At 36.2% G+C, this 17,320-nt stretch overlaps 1 protein-coding gene across 4 annotated transcripts in view; it reads right to left on the reverse strand.

The window, feature by feature from the left end:
- LOC139141016 (osmotic avoidance abnormal protein 3-like) overlaps positions 1 to 17,320 on the reverse strand; it is a 36,665-nt gene that overhangs the window by 7,394 nt on the left and 11,951 nt on the right. For 2 of the 4 annotated variants that reach the window (XM_070710580.1, XM_070710578.1), the window contains exons 2-12: positions 13,880 to 14,111; positions 9,762 to 10,047; positions 8,879 to 9,112; positions 7,949 to 8,098; positions 6,902 to 7,129; positions 5,782 to 5,799; positions 3,949 to 4,031; positions 3,112 to 3,253; positions 1,902 to 2,068; positions 1,291 to 1,454; positions 348 to 570 (exon numbers count right to left, since the gene is read on the reverse strand). In XM_070710580.1, coding sequence (XP_070566681.1) covers positions 348 to 570; positions 1,291 to 1,454; positions 1,902 to 2,068; positions 3,112 to 3,253; positions 3,949 to 4,031; positions 5,782 to 5,799; positions 6,902 to 7,129; positions 7,949 to 8,098; positions 8,879 to 9,112; positions 9,762 to 10,047; positions 13,880 to 14,104 — 1,920 coding nt within the window. In that variant the 5' untranslated portion in view covers positions 14,105 to 14,111. The remainder of the gene's footprint in view (positions 1 to 347; positions 571 to 1,290; positions 1,455 to 1,901; positions 2,069 to 3,111; positions 3,254 to 3,948; positions 4,032 to 5,781; positions 5,800 to 6,901; positions 7,130 to 7,948; positions 8,099 to 8,878; positions 9,113 to 9,761; positions 10,048 to 13,879; positions 14,112 to 17,320) is intronic. The other 2 variants (XM_070710581.1, XM_070710579.1) reach the window with 1 other exon arrangement.

A 17,320-nucleotide genomic window follows, 5' to 3' on the forward strand; every position in this document is an offset into this window, starting at 1 on the left:
AGCCAAGTGGGTAAGAATACGTCATGTTTTGGCTCAATACTGCTTTTTACTGACTTGGCTGATGGGGAAGTAATAGTCTTAATACTGTCTGGCAGGAAAAGGGTTAATATGAACAGAACTGATCTGTCAGTGTGAAATGTGAACTGTTGAATTTGATATTTTCATTGAAGAGTGAAGAGATAGAATCTTTCCCTAACTGCTCTGATGCATTGAAATCAGAAGTGTCAACACTTTTATGTCGGTTGTGCTCAAGAGCAAGCACATTGCTGACATCATTAGTCCTGAAGAATCAAAAATTCAAACTACATCAAAAATTGAAGGCTAGGAAAACTTAAAGTCTACTCCACCTTTTCCTTCTCTTTTTCAAGTAATGTATTCTTAGCCCTCAGTTCTTCCTCAATGTTGGTGTAGATGTTAAACATAATGCCATCATCATCCAAATTAGCGATGGCCTTGGCCAATTTCAGTTTCCTCATTTCAGCGTGTTTCAATTTCCGCCTTCTCTTCTCCTTTAGGTTTTCGTCATGAGCCCTCTCACCACCAACCATGTTGGCTTGAAGCAGTTGTATTCTGAAATGAATGTTATGAGGTGTTTGTATAGCTTGAATCTATGTTAATGCTTCCCCATAGGTACATGTACACCATACCAAGGGGACTGTAGAAATGTTATCACAATCCTATCCAAAAAATTCACTGACCTTAGCGCAGACACAGATTATTGGGTGTCCGTTGACTCTGGGTTTTTTACTTGATGTTTGTATCACAGAACTATACAAGCTAGTACCTGTCCAGTACACTTAGTAATTTCTGCATAATTTTATTGTTTACACATGATGACGAATAATATTGAAGGACGCACTTAAAATGGGAAGCTTTCTCAAATAAAAATTGTAGAAAGCAAACTGTCATGTACAGCCACCAGCAAAAAGAAATCGTTGTTTGGTTCAGGGATATTGATGAAACTGTAAGCAAGAGAAAATGAACTGAAATTTGGCAGGATGGAAACAAAATCATCAGAGAGTTATCAGTGGAGAACATGGAAGAGGTGGTAGCATTTCTCCTCTGTAGTTTTCTTTTCCCCGCCAGGATTCATACTACCATTCAACACACACACAACTGTGATGATTACACGTGATTTTATAGTCAGTTGCATTATTTAATATATTAATGTAACAAGTATTTTCAAACTAAACGGTGATAAAACTGATGAATTGACTATGACCACGTACATGGGAAAGAGAATTTGATATGATTATGTGAGTTTTACTTGTGGGATAATTTTGTACTAACCTCTTCAGTGCTTCATCGTGTTGTAGCATTACAGCATTAGCATTTGCTCTGCCTACTTTGGGTGAGGAGGCCGGTGCTAGTGGTCCCTCATGTTGGAAATCTTGCTCCCCATGAGCCATGTCTTCCTGTGATGTGATCCCAGCTTCTGCCTGCAGCAATGAATCCTGTCAGAATAGAAGTCACTCAATTTATGTGATTTAAGATTCAGGATGTTTTCATGTATTAGCAATTTGATGTATTTCTAGACAAATTTCAACTTTCTAGTTGTCAAGGCAACTTGACAAAAGAAGAATGTACAAAAGTGATATGTCTGGACATACATTTCCTAGACTTTGGAAACATTATATTCTCAGTTAAGTTTGCAGGTTTCTGCATCAAATTACTATGATGTACAGTGTCAAGCTGAGAAGAATGAAAGACTCCGTAAAGAGTATTGAATAAAATTCAATCATATTTTGAGTCCTTTTTTGCAAATATCAATGTAGTGTGTAACAATTTACCTGCTACATGTAGTTAAGTTATTGCAGATATACATGAAAACTGGAGTGTATGTTTCCTTTATAATGAGGTATATTACTATAGGACTTTTCAGAACCTGTTTCGTGTCTTACCTCTGACGACATACCAGTTCCTTCCAGACTAACCACACCTAGACTGCCTGTGGACTTTTGGCCATCACCTGGAACCTGCTGTGTTCTTTGGACAGACGATACAGAGCTTGTTGTTGAAGCAGTCTTAGTGCCTGAATGCACTGCGACCCCTTTCACACCTGGTTCATCTGTCAGATCAAGAGAGAGGGTCAAGTGAAATCACACTCACTCAATATACCTTGTTGTCCCTAGTTAACTACACAGCGGTCATAACATTCCATAGCACACAAAGTTCAACCAAATTTTTACAGTTGAACACAATGTTGAGCCATGTCCTTTACATGTACGTGTGGATGATGTACTTTACTACAGAACTTATTGGAAGTGTATGTTCTGTAGATGCAGTATCATACAAGCCATTGAGAATTCCTTTACAGCTTAGCTTTCAATATTTTCATCCTCCTGGGTTTTTTTTAATTTATTCAGAAAGAATAGAAACCGACAGTTCCAGATGTACCATCAATATGAACTCATTTCACATACACAAAGTCTGGACGCTAGAATTCAAAGATAAATAAATAAATACATAAATAAATAAATAAATACTCTTTATAGGTTAGGTTATGAGCTTCTGGAATGAAAATTTGTGTCCTCCTAAAATTTGAGAAATTATAGAGTATTTGTCAGCAGATTTAGATCATAAGAACTGGAAGTGAATACATGATTGTCAAATTCAATCTTTACACGTAAATTCTATGTAAGTGGCCGTGGATAATGAAAACATGCACATGTTAAACACAGTTTTGGTATTTGGGGGGGGGAGGGGGTTTGGTTGCATTTCAGTTACTGTGTGCAAAATCACACTACATGTTTTTATGTCGCAACATCCCGCTAAACTTTTATTACGTATCGCGAAATATCGCCACATGTTTCAATTCATTTCATTCTTTTGGTTGTATCATTGTCAAGTTGGCGCTGAACAAAGATTGATTTTTAGAGGGGGCATGCAGGGGGTGTTACTAGCGTATGCGTGATTTCATAGCGACATAATTACCGATTGTAGGTATGCTGATATAGAATGAGACTTGGTTGGATTTTCGCAATTCCAAACTTTCATTCAGGGGAGGGGGAGGGGAGTTGCGCCAAACGCACTTAGTTGCGTTTACAGTGTGCATGTTTTTAATTATCAATGGCCCCTAAGATTTGACCGGTAAAGTTCAATGCTACACACCTCCATGGTACTTTTCTTCTACTTTCTCCATTTTCGTTTCATACTGTGCCTTCAACCTCTCAATGTCTTCTTGTAACTTTGCTTTATTCAGTTGCTCTTCTTCGTATTTGGACTGCATTTCAGTCAGACGGTCTTCATATTCCTGGTGATGTCATCAAAATTACAGAAAAATATGAATAAAGGCGTCGTAACGTGAATAAAGCAGGCTCATACAGGCCACACTTTATGATTTTATCTGTTTGTTTGCAATGCTAACAAAGCAAGTAAAAGTCCACAGCAATGACCAATACAATGGTATTTGGGCACACACTGCTAGGGTGGGCGCACACTCACTGCTAGGGTGGGTATATGTGAAGACATTTCTGGTGGGTAATGCTACACATTTCAACTCTATGGTATTTTTGCAGGTATCAATATGAACCATAGATTGCCCCTGATATTTAATGACTCTGATCTCATCAATAGATTACATATTGCACGTTGCTTTCGATGTTGAGATAAGGCATGTTTGTGGGGCATGGGAAAGTTGTAGCTGAAAGGAACTTTGATAACTGTATTTGTGGTACCTAATCACTGATTAAAAAATATGCCGAACTATCTGTGCTGCTATGATATTTTACTACTAAACATGGCTGACTTTCCTCTTGTAACCATATGTGGCATATGCAAATTTGTGGTGACAAGTTACTTTAACACAGATAGACTCAGAGACATACAAAACCACACACACACACACACACACACACACATACACACACACATGCTCACACATATATACTGCCAGACTGTTTGACATACAGCTGTACAGACACATTTCTATGAACAAGAAACACTAACCTGTCGAATTTGCTCTTTTTCTTGCTCAAGCTCTTCCTCTTTGTTCACAACTTTTGCTTGTGTTAGCATTTTCAGTTGGCCCTCTGTCATTTCATGAAGGAAATCACATTCAACATTGAAATTCAATTACAAGTCACCAGCCGCTGGATTCATGCATTACAGCCACATGACATGAAGTAAAACTTACTCATTGAAAGACAATGTATCAGCTATACACACCATGCATTATTATACTTTTTGATTAGTTTTGACTTTGATAATTACTGAATAAAATACTTCTTAATCTTCCAAAATTCCATATTACCATTTACGATTAATTTAACGAACACAATTTAACATCACTGTATATTTATAAATGTATGTAATGATATTGTCCTGTATGAGAAATATACTGGCATTATCGTTATCATCATGAATAGAAAAACACACGCTTCTATTATTCCAGTTTATACGATGGAGCACTGGGATTTTTAACTGCACAAAAGACAGATGAGTTCTTGTAATACAGTCATGGCCTGTTAGTGAGTTTACAAACAAGAAGACAGAAAAGTGACATTCTCATGTGAGTTTATGTTAGTGCAAGACTTAGTACTTATGTTTCTGATCTATAGACCTTCATCAAAAGTTCCTTTCTGTCAATTTTTTGTGTTCAAGCCCACAGCAGAAACCTTAGTTCTGCCATTGAGTGGAAATCTGAGATATTATGTGATGTGGAGTGGTGTACTTTTCATGTCAGAATTTTTCAGAGAGTCCCTGTAATTCAGATATAGATGTGTTTTATCGGATGATATGGCTGGGTAAAGATGCAGTTTGGGTCCTGAAAATGAAGTTGTCTGGGTGAGTTAGATGCTGAAGGTTCACAGGATTTTTTTGTTAATACGTGAAACAGTTTGAAGGTATGAAACAGTTTGCAGGTATGAAATGGTTTGTAGGTATGAGTTACATTAGACATCTATCTTGCTGTAATCTTGTCGGAATGAAATTATCATGATTTCATTTTGAGATCTTCTGAATTTTAAAAATTGGAACTAAATCAAAGATAGATAGATCCTTTCATCCAATTCCTCTGCACATAACACTTGGTCTAGCTCTACTTTTTAAAGCCTTTTCACCCCATTTCCCAGTACACAGGTCCAACTTTGCTATAGCAAGCAATATAATTGGGACAAACCACAGTGGTGACTGGGTTAACACTGTTAATGGTATTTTATATAGACAGTATGCACCAAAATTTGGCAGTGAAACGGTTAAACCAGTTGAGCTAGACACATTACGTTGTGTCTTAGGGTTATAAACTTGAGAAAACATTGATTGCAAGAATGCCATAGTTTAAATTATTGGCATAAATTTGTAATGTTAGTAAAAGATTTCAATAAGATGTTATACATGTGGGCATTTTGTTCATCTGACATTGGGAACTTTTGATGACAGGTATCCCTTGACATGTATCTCCAGACTCACAAAGTAATCAACCTTTTCCAACAAGGACAAAGCACTTCCTGGACAGGGCTCTACATCAAAGCAGAGACCTGGGCAAATCACAAACTGAGACAGGGCTCTGTGCATTGCGGAAAAAGAGTGATTTCTTTGTAAAATCCAAATTTCCTAATTCAACACGGTTAGTGACCATTCTCTGAAAAGATGCGACACAGAACTGCACAGACATATACTTATACACAACAGTACAAGGCATTGGTCCTACACTGAACAACAGGATGTTAAAGAAATATACAGACAGACAAGCACAGTGTGTTGAAGTAGGTAGAAATTAGTTCCAGGTAAGAGTTTCGTGCAGTTCAAAACACCACACCGATCTCTCGATCCTTCACTTACCACCAGTTTCATCTAAATCTTTCGGAAGGAAGGGGGGAAAAAGACAAAAGGATGGATAACGATTAGAAGTGGTTGGCATTTGGGGGAGGTTATGCAGGAAATAGGGTTTATAGTGGCACAGTGTAAGGGGTTACATGTATCAGATTTGAAGCAGAGGTTTCTGAGCTTGAAAGTGGCGTCCATTTTCAGACCGATGAATTCTTAGAAGTTGAAGAGCTAACTAAATGCTAGTCCATACAGTTGCCAAAGGGTCTATATTCAGACACGATTATCTCTTTCATGAGATTGTATGGGCAAATCTAATGGTACCAGACTGAGTGTCACAAATTATCATGGCAATCAGGCTGATTGTAATATTATATTACTTTGTCCAAATGTAGGATCCAGTGCACTATAGTAACCTACAGTGAGACTAAATTCAGAGGCAATTCAGGTATTTTATGGTCACATTCAGATGTAGCATTGGAAGTTCTGGCACCAGTATTGCTACTTTTGGCTGAATCTACTGGTGTTTGTTAGGTGGAAATGAAACCCGTAATTGTATCAGTTGACTTAATTTGCACATGTAAAATGCTTAAACTTTTTACAGTGCCTTTCAAAGGCCAAAATCTCCAAGAAGAAAATATTGGCAAATGCTTATCTAAGGATAAAATTGTAAAATTTTCCTCAACAAAATGAATGCACCCATAGTTTTCTGTGACTGGTTTCCTTGAAATTTTTATTTCTGTTTCCGGTATTTGCTTACGGTAGTTCACACAAATTGTTTTCTCTAGAATCTTTGATTTTTGATATAGTTATGTGACATACGAGTGACTTGTCAGACTTCTGAAACAAAAACATGCATTTTTCAATATACATATCGGTACATGTAAAAGACACATAACACAGTCAATATAACACTGCTTATACATGTACAGTCAACATGAACAGTCAACTGAATAATTTGCACAGACAACTATAAATTTGATTGCTTTGCCCTTGAATATCCTAAACATCTCCATAACAGTACGACCATATCAGCAATGTCTTTTACATAATGTCCTGATATGAATTCAATTTTTTGTGCAGAAACAGAGACATACGTTCCCTTACAATGAACAAAGCTGAGCAGTTGACTTACTAGTGAAGCCTCCTTCAGGCATTGGTATCTGTCCCATCAGCATGGCCTTCAGCTTGGTGATCTCTTCCTGGTATTGCCTAAGCAGTGCATCTTTGGGATCCTCATTGATCCTTGGTTTGTTCTTGATGTTCTTGGCTCGGTTGGCGTATCGTAAAGTGCTGAGGGTTTCATCGTAATTGTTGTCAGCTGGTGACAGACATGCCACCATCAGTGTCTTGGTGTTCCCACCTGTCAATAAAACAGAAAATTAAATCAAAGATCACAATTTCCGGACAAAACTCAGAAAATGTACACCTCCATTTGACAGTACAATTTTTTTGCTGTGTGTAAGTACATTGGCATGTATGAGCACAAATATATGTATTTGCCATAGCGCCCTCCACTGGCATCATTGTTATATGACTGACTATATGTGGATTTATTATGTTTCATTTGTACAGCTTGACGCAATTCCATGGCTTGAGAAATTACAGCATATTATGCCATGCCAACATTCATTCCTTGGTAGTGGCCAGAAAGATAGAAATGTTCATTGACCTTCATTCGACTTCGAGTTTTCCAGACAACTGTTGCATGCATTACCAATATTCACGGATGTAGAAAATAGCCGGCAGCCAGCAAAACAACTGGCTGTCAGCTAAAATTTGCTGCCTGTGAAAATTTAGTTTAAGTAAAATTTAGGACATTTTGCATAAAATTTGTGTGCACATACACTACTTTTAACTGCCTGTACTTTCATTTTTGCCACCTGTAATCAAAATTTTCTACATTCCTGAATATTGGTCACATACACACATAGTACAAGATGTTATGATATGATCATGTTTATGCAGTATAGCTGTGTGCCCAAGATCACTTCATCTTTTGAACAAGTCAATAATACACACTACTTTGGTGACACATGTAGATTTATGAATGAAAAGATTCATGTATTAATGCTTTCAAACATAACCATAAGTTCACACAAAGCGTCGGTACTAATCTAGCATAGAAATCATGGATATATGTAATGAAATATTCCTCCCAGAAAGGGATTTTTTGACTCACCAAGTGAATCTTGCAGCAGACGAGTAAGTTTGGAATCTCTGTAAGGGATATGTTTGGATTTGCCGTCCACCAATGCTGAGATGACATTACCCAGTGCTGACAGGGACAAATTAATCTTGGTGGCTTCTTTCAAGCGGTCACCAGTAGCCCCTGGAAAAGAAAGAGGTGATCACATGTTACAGCTGGGCTTCATTGGCATACTGAGAATCAAAGTGGAATATTGGACTTTCTGCGAGGGCCGTCTTCTGGGTCAAAGTGCAACTTACTGTATAATGTAAGGACACTTGTTCTGAACACATACAATGCATGTATAAATGCAGTCAGTGGAAGTGCATTCACTTTTCTGAAGTGCCTATCACACTACAAACCATTAGAATTCCTATTTAAAATCTAAAAGTCAACTTTAATGACATCAGCACTACGTTTGAATTTAAGATGACAACTTTTCTACCATTAAACAACTCATCATAGACAGATATGGTAATTTAAATCATAGGCTGCCTTGATGTCAAAACAAGTGTCTTATAATAAAAATTTATAGCGCAATATGAAGTTTTTCTTATTAAAAGACAAAAGCAATGACTGTATAATCAGTTTCACAGTCTGTAGTTTTACTTGTGAATAACAACAATCTTCTTAGACATAGAATTTGAGCATTTAGATCATGATGTTATTGGCTCATTTGTTGTTTTGTTCAAGGAAGTGAAAATCATCCAAGATAGAAGGGATTACCTAATGATTCAATACACCTTACTGATGTCTTTTAATTCTTGAAAATATCAAAGTGAATTACAGAGAGAGTTGACACCTAAGTCACACCAATGCCGTGACATCTAGTTTACATGTTGATGTATACACTTTGAAAAGACCTTACCAAGAACATGGTGACAGAATTTTGAAAAGCAAGGGTACAGTGTCACCACCACTAACCTGTTTTGGCTTGTCTTTCACTACCAGCTAAATCAACCAAGTTGAGTTTGCCGGCGCGTATATGGTCTTCGCCTTCACCGTCGGTTTCACACATTTCAAGATGGATGGTGAAGATGGAATGGGATCTGGAGGAGTCTGCGTTCATCAGTGTTGCACCCGTGGCACGGTTCCTCCAACCGAGTTCCATGATACGCTCACACTCAGCTACATTGTGTACACTGTGCATTGATAAGTCTGACAACATAAAAAGTAAATCATGTTACGTTCAAAACTGTCCTTGACCTTAAGCGAGAGTGCCTCCCTTAAATTATTATTTTTGTTGAATTTTGGACACGTAAGATTTACACTAGAAATTGAGTCAGATTTCAGGTCAAAGGTCATGTAGGGTCATAGGTCCCCTTGCATTGAGAACAGTCTATGTTCTCCCTGCATGGGCTATGGACTGAATGCCAGACAGTTATTGGACATTAAAATGTAATGAATTTCACCACCGGGTGCATTGTTGAGACATTTATGGCACGCTGGAAGAAAAGACACACCTCATGCAAACAATGTTGAAAATTATTTCAAAATCATATGTTTGAACAGCTTAATTTTAATAGTTTGGATTAAAATTGAAGAATAAGATGATGAGATGGGTATGTTGTAATTGAATATTCAACTCCGAGAAATCAGCTGTTTGTGAGAATCATGGCAAATAATGATGTCAGACTTGAAAAGCGACGGGTTAATTAGAAACATGAAATTCAAGTAGATAGATGTAAATGTACCATACTGTAGGTTGTGGACTTTCAATTTTTCTTTTCCAAAAATAGGCCACTGAAATTTCATTTGACATTTTGCAGTTAGGTTAATTTGTTTTTAACCAAACAAATAAGCTCACCTTTGACATAGACACCTTTCTCTGGATGTTCTTTCAGCTCAAGTTTCCTCTTTGTGTCTTTAGAGAGGAGATCTCGAATTTCCTCATTGTAAATTTCTAAGTAGGATGCATGTACCAAGTACTTCATGGTTTCCGACACTCCGATGTTCTCAAAGATGTGTTCAAAGGCCCTGGGGATGATTCCCCTCTGTGTGGGGGGATCCTGAATGCCCTGCATACTGAAGGATTTTCCACACCCAGTCTGGCCATATGCAAAGACCGTACCATTGTAACCTTCCAACACACCCTAAAGATTTAAAAAACAACATTTTTGTTTTTAGTGTTATTCCATTAAATTTGAAGAAGGCCTTGCCTTTTCACTCTGTTTTTGCTGTATACAGTACCTGTACTGCCAAAGCAATGGTCATACTCTTGTTAGTCTTGTTTTCTATACTGGCTTTTTGTGCATTTTCTTTAAATATATACAAAATTGCATGATCATGTATGTTTTATATCAAATATTATTGGTGAAAAGTATGAGAAATATTAATTTCTGAGCATCTCCTTGATTATTTTTCTATTTGAAAGCAAGATATGTGTATACTGAATTGTGTATCTTCCCACTTGTGAAAAATTTTATATTTCAAACTCTGTGATACACACGTATATATGTCAGTGTATAGCAGTACAAATATAGGGGATAGATCCTTTACATGTATGCGTGATAGCAATCTACAAATGCAATACACAATAGGCTGTAGTGTTACGCTTTTTACATGAGTGAAACCATCTCTGCGTAATTATGCCAATCAAAAACCTGAATTTTTAAGGTAAGATTTCATGGCTATTTATGTGTCCAGTAATAAACCCTAAAGCATTGCTTTTAAGGCTTTTGTATGAACAGCAGGAAAGCTTCAAATGTCACGTCCGTTTTCAGCATGGAAAATTCATGAATAGTGTATGACGCGTGAGTGTGTTTACATGTATTATAATACTGTAGGTAGCCAATTATGTGCTCAGATGATTTGCATATGACGGGTAATATTACAAGACAGACAGCAGAAGGAATACATTAATAAGAAATGGCTGTAGGATGTACAGTGCTGAAATGCTGTTTAGATCCACTGAAGCAGTACACTGATACTAGAAATGTGTCACAGCTGATATATTATACAGTCTGGAAAAAACCTTGTGCCTAGACCAGATTAAAATTCAAACAGGAGCTGTGTCTGACTCACAGGAAGTTGGAATTTCAATAATCCCGTTCTCATTGGAAAGTCTGGCCCTGTTGTCAATTTTCTACATTTTTCTTTTTGGGGTAAATGCAGTACCGTTAGTATTCAGGGCTCGAAATTAACTTTTTACCCTGGTAGTCCACTTGGGCTACCATTTTCTGAAGTTGGTAGCCCCATGACAATGGCTGGTAGTCCATGAATATTTTGGTTTAGGGATAAGATGCTCGTCCCAGTATAAGACCCCGGTTCAGCAACACAAAACAGCAGTAAAACTTATGTTATGTGTCACGAACGCTTAATTTATGCTTATGTTTGTACATTTGTAACACTTCCTATCACTTTCTAAATCGGCTTATACATCCAAAAATTGTAACTTTAGTAAAGAAAAACAGAAAAAAATATTCTCATGATCTTTATGAACTGAACTGGCATGCCTTGTTACACCCGAGTCTCTCTGTACAGAACGTAATACATTGATACTGATCGACAACCATAGCGAAACTCAGCCACGATTTCCAAGCGCAGTGTTTTATATTACTATTTCAAATCAAACTTATTACACTATCTCTTGATATAGAAGTGAAATTTTTGTGACATTTCAGCATTAAAACCCCAAAACTTGACACAAGTACGTCTTGTATGCTGTCGATCAACAGCTTAGTGTGAACTGGTATGCAAAGACTGCACACGGAAAAGCTGCTCAACATTCTAGTATCAAACGCTCTGCATCTTGTGAAAACAACATTATAGCAGTGAAAATTGTAATAGTCACCAGAAAAAAACTCTTCACAAGGATAATTGCTTCAAACAAATGAAACTACATGTTGACTGCATTTAGATCGTCCAAAAGTGACGGACATCACACGCCAAGTATTTCATGTCCCAGGCTTTGGTAGTCCGTGTGGGCTACCACTTTATGGACTTTGGTAGTCACAGGGAAAAGTTGGTAGTCTGTGGACGCGGGACTACCGCTAATTTCGAGCTCTGGTATTGATGTGGAAATCTATCAAGGATTACGATGCATTAACCTTTGATTGGTGTATTTTGTACTACCTTTCAATGCACGGATGACATTTACACTGGAGAGTTGTATTTGTATCATTACACCTCAACTGGTTTTTCTAATTTGTCAGTAAATATTGTACTATTACATCCATTATGAAACGAGTCCCTTGGGAGATATATGGTAATCCTTTAATAATAGCTGAATTGGTATTTCATCATTTTCTTAAATGCATTGCACATCTCACATACAATAGAAGAGAATGGAAAAACTGACTGTGTGTTTTGCAATTAAAAGGCCATTTGCATGGACACGCATTTGCATCAATTTAAAGGCTAGACATTGAGTCACAATGTATGGGCATAAACTCAATTTGGCTGAAATTAGATCAAAATTTACTGAGTCCTTACAGAAACATGTTAGTCAAGTAATATCCCTTGTGCAAAACTACTTTTGTCCCCTGTGTAAAACTGCCTTTTTGTCCACATAGCAGAACAGCATTTTATTATAAATTAATAAATTTGAAGTGACGTATATTATCTCTAGGCAACACCAATACTTGTCAACTGAATGATTTCAGAATTTAATGCTGTATTACAGTATTATCTACATATATTTGACAACCATGGATTTTATCATTCGGAAATACTGTACAGCTAATAGATTAAAATCTAATCACTTAAATAACTGACTGAAAATTCTTCAACGTTAATTGGCTTTCAACAACAAATGCGTGTATTATGTAAGTGTGTAAATGGAATTGAATTGAATTGTTGATTTAGCTACCTTGTAAGATAACTTTGAATATTTACATGCTGGTATGACATTTAATTTATAAGTCAGCCCTGATGACTGACGAATAAGTTTGCAGACAATACTGTGAGTGGATTTCGGAGGCATTCCACCGATGAGAGACTGTCAATTTATCTTGCTCTTTATCAAATCAATACAGGGCCCAGAGGAGTTTGCAAACACTGTTGCTGATATGAAGCTACATGTAAGTGAAGATTAGATGTAAATACTAGCACAGATTATGCATTATGCTAGAGGACTATCAAAGGCTGATTCTCAATGCTACTAGACTATGATGAGATAAGGTCAGAATTCATGGTGAGCAACAATACTCAAGTCTCAAACATTGGCAAGGAAAATTTTCAAATTATCAGCATTTCAAACAAAATAGATAAAATAAAATAAAATATATACAATCAAAAATAAAATTAAAGAATTGATGATAACTAAATGGGGAAAATATTATGAAATCTAAAATTACGAATTCACAGAATGACATTAGGGTGATATATGAGGATAATAGCATGCCATTAACATGGCTATTTACTCAACATTACAAATTGCTCAATATTCTGCTTTGATAAATGGCAAGTGTATCGCACACACTGATGAACTCTGAATTATTTTTATCACAGAATTTTGTTGAACACAGCAGTAAAACGTAACTGATTTTAAACCGGAACATTGTTAAAGGGCTATTACAAAAAAATATGAACATCTGTTGAAATTATAACCTTGAATTTCCATATTTATGATGTCAAAACCTTGAAATTTTCAATCCTTTGCTTGTTCACATTGAATTGCATTCAAATTAACCTTGGCCCAACGTGCATTGCAAAAAAGACATGAAAACTATCTGGGATCAACTTTATAGAAGATTTAAACAAAAAAATACATCATTCTTTTGGTTAGAACTGTTTCTATTGGCACGGAAAACCAGGTTACATATTTGAAGTATAATTCAATGCACAGTTCACAGTAAGACTTATGATGTATCTAAACCATGAATGATATAAATACGCCCAGGACAGGAATGAATGTATTTACAACAATATTATATTAATTTGTAAAAATATATTGATAAGATAGAGACTGTTGGTCATACTTACATCAATCAAAGGATAGGCTATATCATTATAAATAGTTTCTGTAGTGGATTCTGTGTAGAAAGCTCCGTCAAAGGTGAACATTTTAGGCGGATCATTGGAATCTGGTTTCTGTATTGCACACTGCCCCTTGTTGCCATCCATTTTCACCACCACCTTGCATTTCAAACTCTTCTCCCTCTCGTTGAGGGGTCGGCAACGAACGATTACTTTCACTGCTTCCGACATCTTGGAACTTGAAAAAGATAAAAAGTATTTGGATTGAGTCAGAATTTCAATTCTTTGACACTGTCGAGAGTGGTTATTCTGTGATAGTTTTGGGTGTGATTGAGATCCTCTACTGCTGTTTGCACTACATATGGACTGTCAATTAATCTTAAAGGTAAGAAACAAAAATAAAAAGCTCTCCTTGATGTAAAGCTTCCATTCCATACATGTATTTTGATGTACATATCAAATATTATAGCCCTAACAGAGGACTACATGTACATGTATGGGTCAGACAGCAAGTGACAATTTGCACGACATTGGGAGAAAATATTTGGTCTCTTGCTACAAGGGGAAAAAGACAAAATCTGTAAAACAATGACTTTCATCATTGAATGTTGTGTCAATACATTTGAATCATTGTTACAAGTATGCAATTTATTTCATTTTATGGTTAGCAATTTACATATAATTTTCAGGATGTTAAAATATGTGAGACTCTGAGGTGTTTATTATAAATAGAATCCTGCCACTCAGTATCACTTCAACATCTGATCAGTCGGTGAAAAACAGTATTGAGCCATTATCTACTCATAATCTCACATACTTGGCATGATAAGTTGTAACAGGTTCAGTAAATGAAAATCTAGGTATTTAGGGACCTTCAGATATTCCAGTTTTAGTTTCGTTTTGTTTTGTTTTGTTTTGTTTTGTTATTCTAGTGTTTGTTATGGAGGGGACATTGGGGCATGTTATGCCTCACTTGTTATAACCAACTTGACCTGATGGCGACATATGAACTTGGTAGGGTAATAGCTGAAGGAATAAATGCAATCTTTCATGAAAAATTGTGTCATTTGATATTTTTGATATCCTGAAATTGTCCCAAAGATGGAAATAGTTCTAGGTCACTTTCAGTCAAGTGATGACAATTGGCCTGCCTCCTCATCAACAAGTTACATCTACCACTGAATTCTGTAGCGGTGTGTGATGGTCAATATACGGTACAATGTATGAGGTATGTAATGATTCAAAAAACAATTTTCACTCGGGTCATGGAGCAACTTTTACTGTTTTAAACATTGCAGGCTCAAAGAGTCTATGTCAGAGATTTATAGAGAGGAGGGTTAGGATGACCACAAATTGTTCTTGGATGATGTAGACGTGTACACATATGCATGAGTGCCGATAAAGACATAATTCACTAAGGTAGGTCAAACCAGCAAAATGAATATCAGAGATGTTCAGGATACAACAATTTGTTTGACACTGAAGCTATCGATGTGTGAAAAAATTACATGGGTCCATCATTTTTATGTTATATTGTAATTTCCTTTGATGGAATGTTTTGTATTCAACTCACCAAGGCCACTGTATCGACATTAGTTTTATATCACCTTTTAATTCATCAATGATAAGTTTTTTCCTTTCATGTAATCTGAAGTGTTACTGTACACCCGAGGCCACCACCCAAGTGTACAGTAAATTTACTTTACACTGAAATTTGTACACCCTTGGCAACCAGAACTATAATAAGATACACATAAGTTGTAACTGCACCATGTACATTCAAATATTTGAAGTTGCCATCAGCAATCAACGTTTTGATCTGAAGCAATTGAGCTAAAATTAAGGAGGAATATTGGTACATGTAATGCTGACTTGCTATCAATCGGACATCACATCACAAAATATGTATTTAATAGATGTTTAGATACCCCATACTAAATACTGTACACACATACATACATATCGTATAGTGCTATTATATGCCTGCATTAACAAATTTAATACCTACAAAAATTTCTGGCATCAGAGACTGATTATAAAAATGCTTTTACTGACAACATTGGGGAAATAAAGTACAGTACATGTATAATGCATGTACTTAATATCGAGCCTAAAAGTGAGAAAATACTTGATGACTATACATGTACATGTAGCATACCAAACATTTTAACTTTTTCAACATTCATCGTATTTCAGAAGGGAAAATACAACAGTACTCCAAAAGTTACAACTACATGAATCTATCTGTCCAACAAATGCTATCATTGAAAAGTCTTCAGTGAAAACTCACTCATCAGATGTCAATATTTCAGCGATTTTAAACAATTTTTGAAAACAATGAAATAATTTATCCAAATATTTATGATTAATATATTCTTCACAGCAAAGGCTTAAAAATACATGTACAATATGTACATAATACACCTACAGTACATACATACATAATATACCAATCCTGAGGCAGATGATCACTAAACTTTGTCATACATGTAAGTCACTGTCATTACTGTATTTGCCTGTAGAATCAGCAGATCACAGTTATATGGAGAATCGTTTGTCATTCACGCGGTATTGTCATCCTAGCTGTAGCACTATGAACACTGCTGTAAACAAACTAGATGTCAAGTATCTACCTATCATTCATGTGACACCAATAATACATAGACCCTCTCAAGCCTAAGTTTCTGGTAAAATACATGTGTACCTGTATTACCTCTATACACATATACATGTACCGGTACATTGTATTTGGGGTTAAAGCATGAGAAAGTTAAAAAAGTGATCATAAAGAAAAAAATGTACAACTGACATGAACTTGATCTGAACTTGGCAAGAAGAAAAAGGACACACAATAAAACAACTTTGACGTCTTTTTTGTATACTAGATATTCCACAGAGACCATGAGTGTGAACTGAAGACACTGTTAATGAGGACAGTTTATCAATTGTATTTACTGTTCTTTTCATTTGCCAGTGATGTCAGTGGTGGGAATCAATACTTGCATATCTCCTCCAGCGCACTGCTATTGATCCCTCTCACAGCCATTATGCTGTTACCTCTGATACTGCTGTCAAACTTGAAACTATTTTTTAGTGAATCGGTATCAACACAGCCAGCTGTGCAACCACCTACATCTATAACATGTATTTTGTAAATCAACATGTGCTTAGCATTGATAACAACGTAAATGTTTCCTGCCAGTCCTTATAATATAACATAATGTAGAGTATTGTCTTACCTATTCATATTAACAAATTACAACTTTATAAATATAATGGAAACTCTGGCGTTTTATGACATTTCACTTTTAGTTTTTGTTTTACAGTAATAATCATAGTCTCAATTTTCCGAGTTAAGGGCTGTTTAAGTAAACAATTTTAAGTGAAGTGTAGAGAGAGCCAATATATGTCTTAATATACAAACTTGTACAAACTTGTCCTCTTGTA

The sequence above is a fragment of the Ptychodera flava genome, chromosome 9 (genome assembly GCF_041260155.1).
Source record: "Ptychodera flava strain L36383 chromosome 9, AS_Pfla_20210202, whole genome shotgun sequence".
Classification (NCBI taxonomy): Eukaryota; Metazoa; Hemichordata; class Enteropneusta; family Ptychoderidae; genus Ptychodera; species Ptychodera flava.